This window comes from Akebia trifoliata, chromosome 3, assembly GCF_017979445.1.
Source record: "Akebia trifoliata isolate Shusen 1 chromosome 3, ASM1797944v1, whole genome shotgun sequence".
In the NCBI taxonomy this organism is placed as follows: domain Eukaryota; kingdom Viridiplantae; phylum Streptophyta; class Magnoliopsida; order Ranunculales; family Lardizabalaceae; genus Akebia; species Akebia trifoliata.
Genome location: NC_141377.1, coordinates 58262501 through 58280877, shown reverse-complemented (window position 1 = coordinate 58280877; position 18377 = coordinate 58262501). Strand labels below are relative to the sequence as shown.

The 18377-nt window shown below is 34.1% G+C and overlaps 2 protein-coding genes and 1 non-coding gene across 5 annotated transcripts; all 3 read left to right on the top strand.

Moving 5' to 3' along the window:
• The first annotated feature begins 1136 nt into the window (after positions 1-1136).
• TRNAS-GCU (transfer RNA serine (anticodon GCU)) lies at positions 1137-1218 on the top strand. The gene has a single exon. It is a non-coding gene; the product is annotated as a tRNA-Ser (tRNA).
• LOC147408366 (Tetratricopeptide repeat (TPR)-like superfamily protein) lies at positions 1176-6503 on the top strand. 3 transcript variants are annotated; one of them, XM_086437344.1, is made up of 5 exons: positions 1176-3817; positions 3905-3991; positions 4653-4723; positions 4811-4872; positions 5240-6503. In XM_086437344.1, exon 1 carries the CDS (start codon positions 1399-1401, stop codon positions 3703-3705), a length of 2307 nt encoding a protein of 768 aa, XP_086293470.1. In that variant the 5' UTR covers positions 1176-1398; the 3' UTR covers positions 3706-3817; positions 3905-3991; positions 4653-4723; positions 4811-4872; positions 5240-6503. The 3 variants fall into 3 exon arrangements, with proteins under 3 accessions (XP_086293470.1, XP_086293472.1, XP_086293471.1); XM_086437346.1 differs by having other exon boundaries at positions 3905-4280; XM_086437345.1 differs by having other exon boundaries at positions 3905-4440.
• Positions 6504-14084: 7581 nt separating this feature from the next.
• On the top strand, positions 14085-16443 carry LOC147408365 (uncharacterized). The gene has a single exon (XM_086437342.1). It carries the CDS (start codon positions 14443-14445, stop codon positions 16303-16305), a length of 1863 nt encoding a protein of 620 aa, XP_086293468.1. The 5' UTR covers positions 14085-14442; the 3' UTR covers positions 16306-16443.
• The last annotated feature ends 1934 nt before the right edge of the window (positions 16444-18377 follow it).

Sequence of the window (18377 nt, the reverse complement as noted above, 5' to 3'; positions counted from 1 at the left end):
CCACATCTGTAAGAAGAAATGTGAAGATCATTTGCCAATGTAATTTCTACACAAACGATTTTCGGAATCGAAAATTTTCACTCAGTTTGTGCTTGGCTGATATGGCATGGGCAGAGAATCGTTGATCGTTTCCTTGTGTATCCAAAATAAAAGGATCTATAATTTTGTGCCCTTGCCACTTTAATCGAGTACAGACCAAGTGAAAGAGTAAAAAAAATCACAGTTTTAATATCTATTATATAGTGAGATTAAGATGTTTTTGTCAAGACTAATAAAGTGACATTCCCATTATTATTATAATCATTACCATAAAAAAAAAAAAAGTCTGATTTTTATTATTATAATGAGATAAAGGTCTGCAAATTAATTTAAAAAAGATTACTGAGTTTCTAACTAAGAAACCTCCACTCGATCAATACTCGACTAATATGGCAAAGACAGGGGACCATAGATCTCTTTCCTTAGGATACACAACTGAACAACCCCATAGAAGATTTAGTGTTGTGTATCTCGGGAAAATAGATATATGGTTTCACGTCCATGCCACATCAAACGAGTATTGATTGAGTGAAAACTTTCTAGTTAGAAAATCAATATTCTTTACAAAAATGTTAAATTGATTATAAAAAAAAAAATACTCAAAAGATACCTACTGATGTGAACACAAAATCTTTGTTTTTTTATTTGTCTCTCGAGAAAAAATAATGTAAGGTTACGTGCAAACCACCAGTTCACTGAGTGTCTTTCTTTGAGTCAATTTAGCACGGGTCGTTTAATTTATTATAAATTTCATTAAAATATGATATAAAATTATATAACATATCTATATATATATATATATATATATATATATATATATATAGGATCATGATCTTTTTATGCCCTCTGACGTGGCATGGGCTAGAATCATTGATCTTTTTCCTCAAAATACACAACTGGACATTCCCATAAATATGTGTAATTGTGTATCCTAAGGAAACTATCTATGGTTTTAGCACATTTCAAATAAGGGGCGAATGTTAGAGGAGGCATCAGAAAATCATTGTTTGAATAAATCATTACAAAATTATGTAACAGGTACGTTTGCATATTCTATATATTAAATATAATTTAGAGTTTCATTTATAACACCAACCGTCGCTTTGGCCGAGTGGTTAAGGCGTGTGCCTGCTAAGTACATGGGGTTTCCCCGCGAGAGTTCGAATCTCTCAGGCGACGATTATTTTTTTTTTGTTTGTGTTTTTAAATTTTACACATTGAAATGTAGCGCTAGTGCTCTATTGTCTTGTAGATCTCTCTATCGTTTTTTAAATATATATATATTCTCCATTTGCAAGATTTCCCGCCAACCCTAATCCTCTCCACTATCACTTGTTTCAAGTTTCAAACAATTAAAAAATGATTAAAAATTTGAAAACCCAACGACTAGTTTTCAGTTATAACCGACACCGCAACTGCCAACCAACGGTATTATCCGACTTTCAAACCGAACAGTCAAGCAATGACTACATTAGCTCTTTATGCAAGCAACACCTCTTCAAAGAAGCTCTCCAATCTTTTAATTTCCTCCAAAACAAAACCCATTTTAGAATAAGACCAAGCACTTATGCCCATTTGATCTCGGCCTGTTCTTCCATAAAATCTCTTCAGCACGGTCGAAATGTTCACAATCATCTCTTGAGATCAAATACTCAACCAGACATCATTCTTCAGAATCATATTCTCAATATGTATGGAAAATGTGGGTCATTGGAAGATGCTCGGAAGGTTTTCGACGAAATGCTCGAACGAAATGTGGTTTCTTGGACTTCAATGATTGCTGGGTACTCTCAGAATCGTCAAGAAAAGGATGCAATTGATGTTTATTTCCAAATGAAGCGATTAGGTCTTATGCCAGATCATTTTGCCTTTGGAAGTATAATTAGAGCGTGCTCAGGTCTTAATGATTTTGAATTAGGGAGGCAATTACATGCCGAAGTCATAAAATCTGAATTCGGGTTCGAACTTATTGCACAAAATTCTCTTGTTGCAATGTACACAAAGTTTGACCGAATTGATGATGCATCGGTTGTGTTTGACCAGATTACTATGAAGGATTTAATTTCATGGGGTTCAATGATTGCTGGATTTGCCAAACAGGGTTGTGAGTTAGAAGCTTTGCAACTATTTAAAGAAATGTTCTCTATGGGTGTTTTCTACCCAAATGAGTTTATATTTGGGAGTGTTTTTAGTGCGTGTAGTGGTCTTTTAATATCGCAATATGGCAAAGAAATTCATGGGATGAGTATAAAATTTGGGTTGGGAATTGATGCTTTTGCAGGTTGTTCTCTTAGTGACATGTATGCAAAATGTGGTGACTTAGATTCTGCTAGAACAGCATTCTATCAGATAGAAACACCCGATTTAGTTTCATGGAATGCAATTATAGCCGGGTTTGCTTATGGTGGCGAGGCTGATGACGCCATATCATTCTTTTCTCAGATGAGACATTTAGAATTTATTCCAGATGAGGTCACCATCCGTTGTTTGCTTTGTTCTTTTACGAGTTCTGCAAAATTATATCAAGGCCAACATGTACATTCTTACATTATTAAGATGGGTTTCGACTTTGATGTTCAAGTGTGTAACACTCTCCTTACCATGTATACGAAATGTTCGGATCTCTCTGATGCATTTAATATATTCCAAGAGATGACTAGCAGTGTGGATTTAGTGTCTTGGAATGCAATTATTACAGCATGTCTGCATCACAATCAGGCCAATGATGTCTTTCGATTATTAAAACTAATGCATACTTCTCAACACAAGCCTGATCAAATCACTTTAACAAATGTGCTAAGTGCTTGCTCAGTTTTAGCCTCTCTAGAAATGGGGCATCAAGTTCATGACTATGTGGTAAAAGCGGGATTCGAGGCCGAGATATCTGTTACAAATGGATTAATTGATATGTATACAAAATGTGGGGCACTCTTCAATGCTCGAAAACTCTTTGAATTGATGAGTAATCCTGATGTTGTCTCTTGGAGTAGTTTGATCGTGGGGTATGCTCAGTTTGGGTATGGAGAGGAAGCTTTGAAACTGTTTGGAGCTATGAGAAGTCTAGGTGTCAAGCCGAACCATATCACATTTGTTGGGGTTCTCTCTGCTTGTAGCCGTGTTGGATTAGTAGAGGAAGGGTACCACTACTACAAAACCATGGAAACCAATCATGGGATCATGCCAACAAGGGAACATTGTTCGTGTATGGTTGATTTGCTTGCTCGTGCCGGACACCTAAGAGAAGCCGAGAACTTTATCAATCAAATGTCGTTTGATCCCGACATTGTGGTATGGAAAACTTTGCTTGCAGCTTGTAGGACACGTGGGGACGTGGAGATTGGAAAACGTGCCGCGGAGAGTATTTTAAAATTGGATCCATCCAATTCTGCAGCCCATGTTTTACTTTGCAACATATATGCATCATCGGGTAGTTGGGAGGATGTTGCCAGAGTGAGGAAATTGATGAAAAGTCGAGGTGTCAGGAAGGCTCCTGGCCAAAGCTGGATAGAGAACAGGGATGGGGTTCATGTGTTCTTAGTAGAAGACAGATCACATCCAAAAATGGATGAGATATACACTATTTTAGGAGAGATATGGTTACAGATGATGGAAGCCGGTTACATTCCTGATCGAAGATTTGCTTTAGGTGAACGACTGCGGGAATAGAAACAAAACGATGCTTCACTATCTTCTCGGAATCATGGATGGAGATACCAGGATCTCCATTGTAGATATTGTTTGCTCCTGTAACAGAGCCGCCCTTGTTGCTTACAATGAGGTGGAATCTTTGTCTTATTATATATATATTTACATTTTAGTTTGGCACTCGGTGTTTTCTTATCTTTGTCTAAGTTTCTCTCTGCAGGGAATTCTTTGGTCTTGGAGCATTTTTCAAAAAGAGAATAAAAGCATCACACTGAACAAGCAAAGCGTAAATCCCAAGGAATGGCATGTAAGCCTCCCTATGAGCAGAATCTTTATCACAATTTTTGATAAAGAAAAAAAAATTATGATGAAAGAAAGAACGGGTATAGTTATGCAAAGTGAGAGACTGGAAAGAAGCGTCATTTATTCCTGTGGTACATATGGGTGTGAGCATAGGGTTGGGGTTTGGTGGTTAAACCTAGGAATTTGTAGGCCAAGCAATGTCTTCCTTGCATGCTAACACGCTGGATGCACCTTTTGATTATGTGCCTGTCAACATCACGATGTGTTGATGTCAACTAGCATCCAACCACAGAGTATGTCTGGCACTTATGTGCATAAGGATGGCATTGCTCTTCTTAGGACATGCACTGATACACTTTGGTTTATATCATAAACATATATCTCGGGTATTCTTTTGGTAAGTCAAGGAAGATGTAGCAAACTTACCAGCAAAAGTACGGACCAGATGGTGAGGTAGGATCACTTGTCCGTTCTAGTGAAGAAATGAATATACTTGAAATAGCTATCATTCATGACTAATTGCCTCTATAAAAATAATAGGTCAATACGTATTAAGAAAGTCACACCCCAAGGGGGTATTTGTTTTCGTTTGCATTTACACTATCATATTATCTCAGTTTCTTTTCTTTTTTTTCCTTCGTTAAATTTAGATTTGTTTCTTGCAGGGAATCTAAATCATATGTAGAGACCACTGGCAAGAAAAGCATCAGATGCCTATGGTGTCAAGTACATACCGGTAATTTTATGTCATGTATTGAAAGTTTGAACCACTATAGTAGGGTTTTTTCTCCAAAATCTGAAACTTGGTTTGATTTTTGAGTAGGGGTTGGATGAGTGTTGATGGTGTGCAATCAAACCTCCCATTGCCACTGCGGTAACTGTAAGGTGGGTCCTTCTAGCATTGCTTTTTACTAGTAGAGTTCACATTGAGAAGAAGTAAACTGCATATGCCTTGAAATCTTTAGCCTCATCATTCTTCTAGGGTTTAATTTGGCTCTAACTGCTGACCAATCCCATGATGTACACTGTTGTGCTATCTTGCTCACTTTTTTCTGATTAATTTCTTTATATTCTTGACTGAACTTTTGCCTTGTCAAGAAGGCATTGAGGTCTTGATTTTAATTTTACATATCGAAAAAAAATAAAAAAAGATATTGGACCAAACCAAGAGGGCCTCCAAGATTAGAAATCTCTCGGCTCCTTTGGAGTTTGGGCTAGTGGTACTGATTTTTTTTATTTTTTTTATTTTTAGGAGGGGAGTATGTCGGAGCTTAATATTTGATTGGGGGTTTGAAAAGGTAGTAGAAGCCGAAAAATCTTAGAGAAGGTTGCCTCTAAGTTTTCTGTAGATGCCACAAGTTCGGGTCCTCCAGTAAGTTGGCATTTTTACGTCTGACTCTATTCAAAACGCAATCAAGGCAGGGGCAACCTTGTTCGAAGGCGTTGTAGATGATTAGCTTTATAGATTTCAATGGGCCCTTGGGTCCATAAAGACAAACTTTTCTGATAGAGAAAATTCAGGACTCATAAATAATTGGCATAAGGCCTTGTTGATTGATTTGCTGAATGGAAGTGTGAGATATTGCTGATTATTTTTTATCCTTTTGGAGAAAATGTATTTCTAGATTTTTTTTTATATTTTTTATTTTGTCTTCGGGAAGCTAATTCTCCCTTCGCATTAATAAAAGCCATAGTTAAAACTTCCATGGGTTTGACTCATGCAATAAAAGCGATTCAAACTTATCTATTAAATTCAGATCTGTCCCTCTTCTCATTAGTCTTTGTTCTTAGATCATTTTAAAACTTCACCGACTCCCTAACATAACCTCTGACATAGCGAAGTAGTTTATTTACAGTCCAAAACAACATCCTTAGACTACTATCAATAACACATGTTGGAGGTTGAGCTCTTCCAGGGGTAGCGTTCGAGATATTCCTCTGCTCGGGTATACTTAACCTCCTGATAATTTTTTTTAGCCTCCAATCTTCTGTCTCCCATATCAAAGTTAAGGCAACCATCATCGAAAATGTGATAGTAGTGCACCATTCCAACCTGCTCTGCATGATCAGGTTGAGGTAGAGCATGTTAGTGTACAAGCAACGTCTATGGTTTTAATGGTATATGTTGCAATGTTGTCCTCGTCCACATAAATTGCTGCCATGAAGATCAGAGTCTTAAGTCCTGAAGTTTTTTATTTGGATGATCGAACAGTAAAAACACATAATTAGCTTCTACTAAGTGACATCTTTGTGACATTACAAACATACAATCAAGATAAATATTCAATGGGGGCTAAACTATCTCGTGAACCACAAAGATGACTGAACCCAGTCATGAAGGATGTAGTGACTGTTACGGTTTGTTTAGCAGAAACCAATGAAATGGTGACACAAAATCAATTGTTACATTTTTCGTGTTTTTCCCCCTTAATATGTAAGAGATAACAGTTATTCATACTTCATATTATTGATTTTAAAATGTCGTGCTTATGAAGCTTATGTGTTATACCTTGAGGCCCCTGACCAGTCGAGTGCCTCGCCTCACATCTTAGCATCTAAAAACATTGGATGAGGCATCGATGGTTGAACCTGTTCAAAAGAAAAGTTCATTAATTATAATAATTCAAACATGAAAAGATTTGTAAAATTTATTTTTCATGGAGGATCAATTACTAGCGCCATCATTTGGTGAATATTAGAGATGCCCATGCGTTTTGAAATTGATGACATGTCTCAATTGAAATTAGTCTTCTTAATAGATTAATGGAAAATGCCAAATGCACTTGTCTAATACATCTAGCCAAAAACCCTGGATTTTTTTTCTTCTCAAAAGTCATTTACAACTTCTTTCAAAAAAAGATTTAAACCTCATCTTGAATTTTTAGATTCTATCTACTTCAAATCTCAAGTGAAAATAAGATTTTTGTGAAAGTATAAAATGATAGAATTTTTGGTAGAAAAATATAGGATTTTGTATAATAGATAAGGAAATGTAGAAAACAATGGATTGGAAATAAGGTTGAATATATTGAAATTAATTAACTATAAAAGTTGAAGAGCTTGAAGATGAATGGTTTTGGATAAAAAATAATGTAGAATTTTAGGTGGAATAATCTAGGGTTTAGCGTTCTAAAGTCTAGAGTTTTCTTTAAAGGGTTAGTGTTAACTTAAAACGAGAATTGAAAATAAGATTGGATTAAAAAAGGGAAAATTAATAAAAGGACCATGGTGGAGGGATTTCTTTCTAATTAGTCTCCAATTTTTGGGCAGTTGCTTGATAGTCCATTTAGTAAACTTTTTATTTCTAAATGGTCCCTCAACCTCATCTCAGGTTATAATGTTTTAGAAATACCCAACCTACCCCCTTTTTCATCTTCTTCACATGGTTAAGTTTTTCAAAAGTTGTTCCAATCATTTCTGAGGATCTGTTATCGTGAATGATGAATGGAAATGATATATTTCTAATTTTGAACATTTAGATGAATTTATTAATCTATTTCGATAATTTATAAATAAAATTTTGAAAAACGAAATTGAGATTCAAAAAAATTTATATAGAGTTGAGCTCACTGCTTTTTATTTATTGTCGAGCTCACCAATTTCTATTACTGAGTTAGACAATTTTAAAAAAATGTCAAACTCAACAATAAAAATGTTGAACTTGATAATAAAAAGTGGTGAACTTGATGTTGGTAAAACCCACCCATTTTCATTTATCGAGTTTTTTCGACTAAAATTTATGGAAAGATTGACTTAAAATCGACATATCGACTTGTGTAAATAATTTTAAACCAAAAGAAACACCCTTAATCGATTTTCATCTAAAAACAAAACAAAAAATGAAGAAAAAGAAAAAACGAAAAAATACTAACTTTTTTACATGCATCTTCAAAACCCTTGAAAATGGTTTCTTCTTCATTCTCAAATCCTTTTCATCAAAATGAAGTCTTCAAAACTTGACTGAGATGCTGAAAATCCAAGGACAAAAATAGTGAGTTCAAATGATTAGGGCAGTTTTGACATTTCAATTATGAGAAAGGTGTGAAGTGGGTTCAAGACCTAATTAGAAATAAAAGTTATACTAAATGGACTATTAAGATAAATCCTAAAACAGAGGAACTAATTAGAAAGAAATCCCTCCACTAGGGTCTTTTAAGTAAGCTTTCCTTAAAAAATATACAATGGAGATGAAGAGCTTGAAGATGACCAGTTTTGATGAGAAAAATCATGGACTTTGGCTAGAAGATGAAGAGTAAGGTATTTAAGTCTTTTTCTATTAGTATATTAAGAAGACTGAGGTCAAGGAGGAATGTGGATAGTTTCATAATATAGGTGTCTTCTCTAATATTCACCTAAAATGTTATGGTAAGTCTAGATCAACTTTTTGTAGTCTTCACGGGAGACTTTTCTTTCTTACTACAATGAGAGTCATTAGACATTAAAATTTGTATCTCATAAATAGAGTCCGACTAACCTTACTAAGTTAATAAGGATTTCACCCTTACAAAGGGTCCTTGGGCTCACCTTGTGGCATCAAATTCTTTGAACTTAAAAAAAAAATTACTCCAAAAAAATTATTTTTCACTGGTGAAAATAACATTTTGGGAATACTGTTGTGGTAATCCATTTGAGCAAAATGACCTTTAGCAAGGCTTAAAATCTTTACTCAAGTTAGTAAGGAAAACGTTTCCCTCATAAATGGCCCCACCTTTATATTTAAATTTATTATAATTAAGGTCATTTTCATCAAAAATCAAGAAAATTGCAACCAACAACTTTATAATCACATTAGTTAGCTTTCAAAATTATAAAAATATCCTTTGTTACTTTAAAATGTAATTTTCAAATACTATTTAAAATAATCCGATGCCCCCTCTGACATACACCCTCATCACAGAACCCTAGATCATTTGCCTCGGGATACATAAAAAATATTTATGATTCTGTGTATCCCGAGGCAAGTGATCTACTTTTTTGTGATAGGGGCGTAGAGGAGCGTCAGAAAATCATTATTCTATTTTAAATTACAAATCTTACTAAGAGCAACTCCAACTAGTCTCTAAATTAGAGATAGAGATGCCGAACCTTACTCCAACCAATCTCTAAAATAGAGAAAGCCCCTATAAGTCACTGTTCCTGTCTCCAAATATAGAGATTTGGAAAAAAAATTAGAGGGTCTATCTAAATTGTTATTCGTGATTTTTAAACACTTATCTCATCCTTTCTTTTTTTTTCGTAAGTGTCAAGAATTACTATATCTTTTCATGAGACATATTTTAAACACCATTTTTAGCCCCTGCTATTTTCAACTTTTGGAAGTGAATGAATAGTATTTTAGAGAAGAGACTGGTTGGATTTCAATTTGATTCGGATGATAGAATCTTTTCTAAATTTTGAGAAGATATCAATTTGGAGCAAAACTTTAGAGACATGGGTTGGAGATTCTCTAAGGGTCATTGAAGTCAAATGGATTACCGGATAACTTCATGCAAAAACTCAAATCCAATAATTTGAATATAAACACTTAATTTATTTTAGATCTAAAAAAAATAGACTAAATGTTAAATAATTTTTTTTCTTTTATATAAAGAGTTAATTAATATTATTTATATAAAAAATGACTTATTTACAATTTTTGTCTTTAGCGACCTTGTGTAAATCCCAAGTTGTTAGTTGCACTTAACCTTAAATTATTTTTTTACTATTGTACCTCACTTCTTTCTCTCTGTCTCTCTCTGTCTCTCTCTCTCTAACATCCAAGACTGCATGAGGACGTAGCATTTTCACAACATTCCCTTTTCAATAATATATTTGCCAATTTTATCTTTTAGTGAAAAATACAAGGGTATGTTGGGTCTTTTATATAATAAATGCATTTATTATACCCATTATACCCTTACTAAATGTATTTATTATTTTAGCATTAATTGTCAAAGCATTTATTACAAAAGATTTTGTTAACGTGTGTCATTTGTTAACATGTGCCCTAAGAACACACGTTAAGATGCATTAAATACATCATGAAATTGATTTTTCTATAAAAAATACATTCATGCCACTTAACGTGTACCCTTAGGATACATGTTAACAAAACCCTATTACAAATAAAACATTTAAATTCAAAAAGAAATAAATTGCATTTATTATATAAAAGACCAACATACCATTATTTTTAATTTTTACTAAAAGACAAAATGAGTAGGGGTATTATTGAAAAATGAAGATGGTAAAGAATGTTAACATCCTTGTGAGGTCTTGGACATTAAGCGTTCTCCTAAATTGTTACACAATTATCAATGAATGAAGTTGAAGAATAATATTTGAACTTCTAAAAAAGGATTGTAAATTCCAAAAATGTAGACTAAGACTGTGTTTGATAATACTTCTGGAGTCTGACATCTGGAAACTAGAAATCAAACTTAAAAAGTTTCATCCAATGTCCCCCCTTATCGTTGGTTCAAAACTTCTTAATTTCGATTATAAAATCTGAAACAAAATAAACAGAAATAAATCTTACGAAGTCTAAATTTTAAAGGTAGACCGCCTTCATTCAGACTACAGAAGTGTTACCAAACACACACTAATAGTAGACTAACTTGAACTTATAAAGAAGAAGTAATTTGTTTAACTGTGGATAGTCGAGGGCAATGAACCTACTGGTTGTTACTGTTATTGTGTGAGACATTCATTAGAAAAGTATTCAACTTTTTGGTAATACCATTCAACTGCACTAGCCATCTTTTGCATTTTGATGGATGAACTATCTATTTCATCTCCTCCTTTTCAATATTTTTGTATTTAATCTGCCTCTTTGCATACATACATAAATAAAGACCAACACTTATAGGCCCATACCAAAGATTAAGATAATAAATAAATAAAAAACAAGGGATATCCAATGCATAAAATGATATATACCTTTTTTTAAGTGTGTTTTCTAATTTGTGATTAAAAAAATTTATTTTCTACTGTTGGATAAAGCAGACGTACGTAGGACAGATGATAATCAAAATAAGTAAGTAATTTTATTTTATTTATTACCAATGAAAAAATAAAGTATTGTTGTTTTTAAGATTTTAGCAGATACGTGAATAAAGAATATGTACGGGATTACTTTACTGTTAATTTGAGAGCTCTATTTTGATTGTTAACATTTTGTACTTTCTATTAGCCTAAAAGGGAAGATCATCATATAATTTAAATATAATTAATATAATGTGATGATAAGTCCTTTAAAAAAATATTGATTTAAATATTTTTTCTATATTACACCATATAGTTTTTTGCATGATATATATATATATATATATATATTTTAATATTTTAATTGAATCATTATCATCGAATGTAAAAGGAAATGTAGCCTACCAAAAATTTTAATTAGTTAATCAATTGTTATTTTCTACGGGTTGACATTCCTCTCAAATCCATGATAAATCCCACCTTATGATCATTTACGTGGAATAATAGCTATAAGAGATGGAATTATTGGATACTTGAATCATGTCAAATCATACTTTCTTTTACTAACTTCAATCCGATAGATAGTATATTATCATACATTATTTGCGACCATCAAACAAATCTTGTTCCTCCATTTAATTTTATCTGTGTGAATACAAATAAGGCTTTTTAGTGGTGAAATAAAAAGGGTAGGATGATGTGGATATGAGACCTCCCCTAAACCAAGAAGACAGTGGTTTGGTGTTCTTTATTATGAGTCAAAGAGGGAAGAAGACACGAGAGAAGAATGAGCTTGAAAGAGTGAAAGAGTAGGACGAGAGAGAGACAGGGATGCTCCTTTATTAGAAAATGTGTTTCGAATGTCCACACCCTTCCTCTCATTTGTTACCCTAATAGCCTATTTATAAGGCAAATGATTATAAAATGATTAAAAAATCCTTTTTATCTAACAACCCATAATTTAACATGTTATTTCAATAAAAAGTGCCAAGTAACAATCATGTGGATTAATTGATCTCTTAGCCTCCAAACTTAAGTCCTTTGGACTCCCACGTCGACTATGCTTTTGCCACCTTATGACTAGTCCATGTGACATACACTTGGAATAATTCATTTTGCATCATCTACAATCTAAAAATCATATTTTTGATAATCCAAACATGTTCATATTTTACTCTTTCTTACTTCAATCCACTTTCTTTTTTATTTTCATCTCGCTTTAGAACCTTAACTTGCGTAATCCCTCTAACTATGGTAGTTAATAGTGTTTAATTCATACGACCAAACTATATAATCGACTTTCATTTTTATTTATCAACTATTAGTGTTACTATAATATCACAATTGCATAATAGATCTGTTGTTGAAATAAAGTAATTCAAAATGTTTAGCATTTAATTTATTAACTCATCCGTTAATTTCGATATTGTAATATATGATATAAATCGTACATGTATTATTTCAAGATTAAAAACAAAAGAAGATTTGAACTTCTTAAGAAGAATGACTACAACTTTAAAAAATGTAAAGTAATTTGAGGTTACAAAAAAGAATAATAAAAAATATTTCTTTTAAGTGCAATCATACCAATAAAGTACAAGAGAGATTTTTTAAGAAATATAATGCAATTGATACTAGGTGATCTACAACTAATATGCCTTTTTTTTGCATTCATACATAAATAACAACTAACATTGATAGTCCCATCCTAAAGTTGAGATAATTAAAATCAAGGATGTCCAACATATAAACAATTGAAAAGGATATACTCCAATTTTTTTTTAAAGGATAATACTGAAGTGACCTCAAGATTGTACCTTGCATTGCACATCTTGATGTGAAAGTGGATAAGAACTCTAGGTGCATCTATGGTTCCATACACTTTCATGTCAAGGTGTGTGATATGAGGTACTAACTTGAGGTCACTCCAACACGACTCTTTTTTGTGAGTTTTTCTTGTGTGATTAAAAAATCTTTCTATTCAAATGTTGGACAAAACAAACATTATTTTATTTTAGTGATTGTTAAAAATATATATATTGTTGTTTGTAAGATTTTAGTAGATAAGTAAATAAAGACTATGTACGAAACTGCTCTCCCATAAATCTTAAGGGCTATATTTTTAATGAATGACAGTGTAAGTTCTATGGTCCCTACACACTTTCATGTCAGGATGTATGATATGAGGTATTAGCTTGAGGTCACTTCAGCACAACTCATATTTAATATGTATGGAACTTCATTCCCACAACTTATTTACTTTTTTATATTATCAATATATACTTTTATGCATGATGTTGTTTTTCTTTCTTTTATTTCTTAATTGAAATAGTCTCATCGAATATATGTCGAAGCTAAAGAAAAACTTAAATTAATCAATCAACAATCACTCGCTTGGAATAATAGCTGTAAGATATGGAATTGTTATTACTTATACCATGTCAATTCTACTTTCTTTTATCGATTTAGATCCGATATATATAATAAAATCATAATTTATTCGTGCCAGTCAAACAAATATTGTTCCTTCATACCCTTAATACCTCAATCCACATTCTTTTTATTTGTCTTTTATTTTTTTAGAATCTTCAACTTGCACAATCTTTCTACTTATTATAGTTGTCGTCGGTACGTATGATCAAATTATATCAATCGATGTTCATATTAATTTATCAATTGTTAAGATTATCATGTTACTGCGAAAGCATTATCGATCCTTTGGCACTGTCAGAATAAAGTATTTCAAAAGTTTAACATTCAAATTTTTAATTCATGTGATAATTATGAAATTATAATTTAAAATTATCAATAAATATATAATCTAAATCGTACATATGTCACTTCACGATTAATGTCCAGAATCTAATCTTAAAAGAAAAAAAAAAAACACACACACACACACTCACACAGACACACGCACAGCACACAATCATAAAATTGGATGAAATCCAACAAGTCGACCAAGTGAAGACTCAAGAATGATCATCCACGTGGCACATTAAATTGCACATTAATTCACAAGTCCTCGATTAGCTGGGCTAGGTTTCAAGTGGGACCCATTTTGGAAGAAAAAAAACTTGAATCAATGGCTATAAAGAACCAATCAAACTGATTTTTAGTTTGTGGTCCACAAGATTGTAGACCAAACTTTCATGAAAAAGCCTTTATATCACCCCCCACCAACACTCTTTTCTTTGCTATTTCTGATAATTTCTAGGGTTTGTTCTTCCATCAAAATCAATCTGCCAGACCAGACGATAATTTCTCTATGACTACAAATTACTTCTCCTGCTCAGGTACGTATCCATGAAAACTCCACAAAATTTCACCTTGGAATCTTTGCTTCTGAAATCTGGAAACCACCGAAAAGAAGAATTCTCAACGAAATTAGGGTTTTTTTATTGGATCTTTATCTAGGGTTTTGTTTTCTTTGATTCAATCTTGAGGGTTTGTTTGTTGGGGGATGAAGGAAACGGAGATCAAATCAGGAGAATGGATTTGAATCTATATCTGGGTCTCCCTCGTCGTCTTCCCGAACCAGATCTTGGCTCAGATCTTGTCCTAGGTTCGATTCCTCTTTTTTCAGAGATGTCTAATTCGAACAGTCCTTCGATCTCACGATCAGCACAGCCACCGGTCGAGATCACACAACATGGATCTCAATCTCATGATCTCGAGTACAATCCGTACTCACCATCGTACGGTCCTATTTCACCAATCTTACAAACTAATCTTGAAGAACAAACCCTAGTTATTGATGGTGTTGATGATCTAGTTGATCTTGAACATCCGCCATATTTGCCTTCTTATGTTCAAATCTCATCTACTGATGTTGAAGACGGCAGTAACAATGATGTTGAATATGTTCCATACCCATTGCCCTCTTTCATGACGGCATCGTTGTCACCGTCACCTGTTCGAGCTGATGAAGTAAATGTTCAAGAAGAAAGCCCCCATGTCCCATACATTCCGGTGTCACCTGTCGATCAAGTTCATGAGGGTCACAGTTCGACTCATCCGATCCCTGATGTTATTGGGTTTGCTGAACCATACCAATCTGTTCGAAACGATTTATTGGAACGAGAACTTCTACAATGCCCAGAAGTTCGTTTTCGGAGATTGATTGAGTCAAGTCGTCGTTTGAGACTTAGAAGATACAGGTCTTCTGTTACCAGTAGGGGCAATTCTTATTCGGGGGGTCAATTTTCATCAAACACTAGCCGTGAGGTTCCTGGCCAGTTGATTGAAACAAATAATGGGACCCAAAAAACAAGTGTGGAAGATCTTGTCTCCGATGATATGGAAGAAGAGGAAGCAAAGAATCAGAGTAGTGGAGCAGCTAATTTTGATTGCAATGTATGTTTAGATGTTGCAAAGGAGCCTGTGGTTACTTCATGTGGTCATCTATTCTGTTGGCCGTGTTTATATCAATGGTTGCATATTCATTGTGGTCATAAGGAGTGCCCCGTGTGTAAGGGAGAGGTAACGGAATCAAATATCACACCTATATATGGTCGGGGGAGCTCCGAAACAGGTGGCGAGAAGAGAGAGTGTGAAGATGGGGGTTCGAGTTTGAAGATACCCCCAAGACCACATGGACGTCGGTTAGAAAGTTTTAGACAGCGGATGCGCCGACCTCTTTTACGAAGATCGAGGGAAGAAAGTAGTTCATGGAGGTTAATTGTAAATGATGAAGATTTGCATAATGAACCGGAGGGGTTGGAGGAGTCAGAGGAGCCGAGCATGCAAGGAATTCTCGAGGGGGCTAATCGTAGAATGCTCACAAGGTTTATGGCAGCTCAACAGTTTCGAAGAGAGGATAATTCAGAAAATGGATTGAATTTGGGGGGAATAATTGGTGGGTCTTCTGCTAGTGCTACTGAGATACCTAATAATGACTCACACGCCGATGGGCTTGGTGGGTGGTCGAGAAGTACTCCACCCGCACTTTCACGACGTGGGTTTGACTTTTTGCGTCGAATTGCCTTATATAGTGTCCCTAGTTCCGATAGATTGTCGGCTATAGCTGCTGACCTGTCTAGCGTGGTGGGTAGGATGGGAAACAGTGGCAGCACTTCTGGTGCGTTGGCATCAGCATCGGTGAATCCTCGGGACCCACCCGATACCCTAAATGTTGTGGGAAATGTCCAAGCAGTGGCGGCCGCTGATCAAGCTTCTGCTTCGAGCACTATTGCTGTGATACAAGGTGACCCGGGAGTACCCATTGATGCTCCTATCGAGCCCAACAGTGTGGGATCTTCTCGTACTCTTAGACGAAGGCGAAGAAGTAGTGTGTCTGGTACTTTGGATGTAGATGGAGGAGTCCACCATGCATGTAAGAGAAGGTTGAATTAGACTCGTTTAGATCTTTATAGCAAAACCCAATATTTGAAATAAGCTACCAACTCTTCTGTTTGTAATATGGACGTTAAAGTTCTTTTTTATGAAAATTTTATTGTTAAAATAAAAATATATGGATGTTAAATTTCTTTCTGACCATGTTCACTTTCAATTTAGTTTAAATGAATTTTAGCTGGTTTTCTATGTACAAAGTTCAATTTTCTGTCTTCTGTTTGTTTTGTTCCTTTCGACGTGGGCTTGAATGTGGGAGCATATCGAAACCTTTTCAATAAAAGGTTTCGAAGAGAGGAGAGGTTGAAGAATGAACTGGTCAAGGAAACCGACCATCAGAGGAGGAAACTAAGGTTTCAGTAGCCTTGCTGGGAAAGTAAGTACTCATTTCCCCATCTAACACTTGTTCCTTGTTTAAAGAGATGGGTTAATATACCTTCCATTTTACCAACCACAAACAAATTTTGAAGACTAATGTGAAGTACCGAGAGCACTTGAGTTGAGCAATCAGTTTGTGAGTTGAGACTGCTGTAACATTGAAAAATAAGGATGTCCAATCATTAACCCAACCTATATGGGCTTGGGCTTATGTTTTGGACTTTATTTTTTCGTGAAATCCTTTTATTTTTTCATGTTGTGATCAGGTGATTGATTAAAGAAACATGTGATCCTAACCATTAAAACACGAAATCCAACTAGAATAAAATATGCATCTTGTAATTACATCATGTATCCCGTGGATAAATTTCGATCGTGGATAAATTTCGATCATTGGATTTCGTATTTCGTATTTCTATTATCTAGATCATCTGTTATTTTTATGGAGTTGTGCTAGAGTGACCTCAAGCTGGGACCTCATATCGCACTTTTTGACGTGAAAGTGGATAGGAATCATAGATGCTTTTTCACTTGTATCTCGATGAAATCATCTATGGTTCTTATACACTTTCACGTCAGTAAGTACGACATGAGGTTTCAGCCTGAGTACACTTCAGCATTATTCATTTCTGCCCCCTTTTTTTTTCTTATTGATGTTTCGCAATAATACATAAACAGATAAATTATAATTATAATTATAATTATAAATAAAATAAAAAACTAATCCATATTTGTTGATCTGCAAATTAAGATCAGTACCAATCAAAACATAAAGAAAAATAATTCAAGAGAAAGAACAATATATGTGTCCTATCTATATCTACCTCGATATAGATTTAATGAATTTGAGAATTATGATCCCTGTCCCACAATGTGGGCTCATGAAAAGTTCCTAAGTTCTTTTTTGGTTGTTGATTTAAGATTCTATGGATGTCAGGGTAGCACGACGCAGGACAATTGACAACCACCAATTAATACTCATGGTACTGTCCTTTTACCTTTTAAAAGTAATAATAATAAGTAGAAGACGGCACGTGCAAACGCACATATATCCGATGGGCTCATTTGTAATTTAAAATATTTATTAAAAAATGATTTTTACATAATAAAAATGATATTTTTATAATTTTAAAACGAATAATACTGAAGTGAACTCATGTCGGAAGCTCATATTGCATTTCTTGACGTGAAAGTGTATGTGAACCATAAATGCTTTCAACGAGTGAAAAAGAATCTGTGGTTCCCGTCCACTTTCAAGTTAAGAAGTAAGATATGAGATTTCAGCTTGAGGTCACTCCAGCACCAATTTTTTTAAATTAATCAAATTGATTTTAAGGATGTGGGGTCGCAATTTTCTTATTTTTTTTATACCAAATGACCCTAATTATATTAAAGATGAAGGTATTTTTGAAATCCAAACTTTGGTGTCTAAAATTTGTAATCTTCAAAACCTATCACCACAACAATTGATTTCTCTTTCCAAAATCGATTATCTTCAAAGGTCAATTATTTTGTATATTGAACCTCATCTTCAATATTGGAGTATTTCAATTTTTCCTTTATCCCTTAGAAAATTCTTGAACTTTCTATCCAAAATGACATCATCTCCTCATGCTTCAAAAATCTTATCTTTAGTTCTTGTGGTTGAAAGGTTGAATTAGATATACTGCTAAAAAGGATAGTGAAAATCATTTTGA

Coding starts and splice junctions, on each gene's coding strand:
- LOC147408366 (XM_086437344.1), top strand. CDS start 1,399: ATGATTAAAAATTTGAAAACCCAACGACTAGTTTTCAGTTATAACCGA.
- LOC147408365 (XM_086437342.1), top strand. CDS start 14,443: ATGGATTTGAATCTATATCTGGGTCTCCCTCGTCGTCTTCCCGAACCA.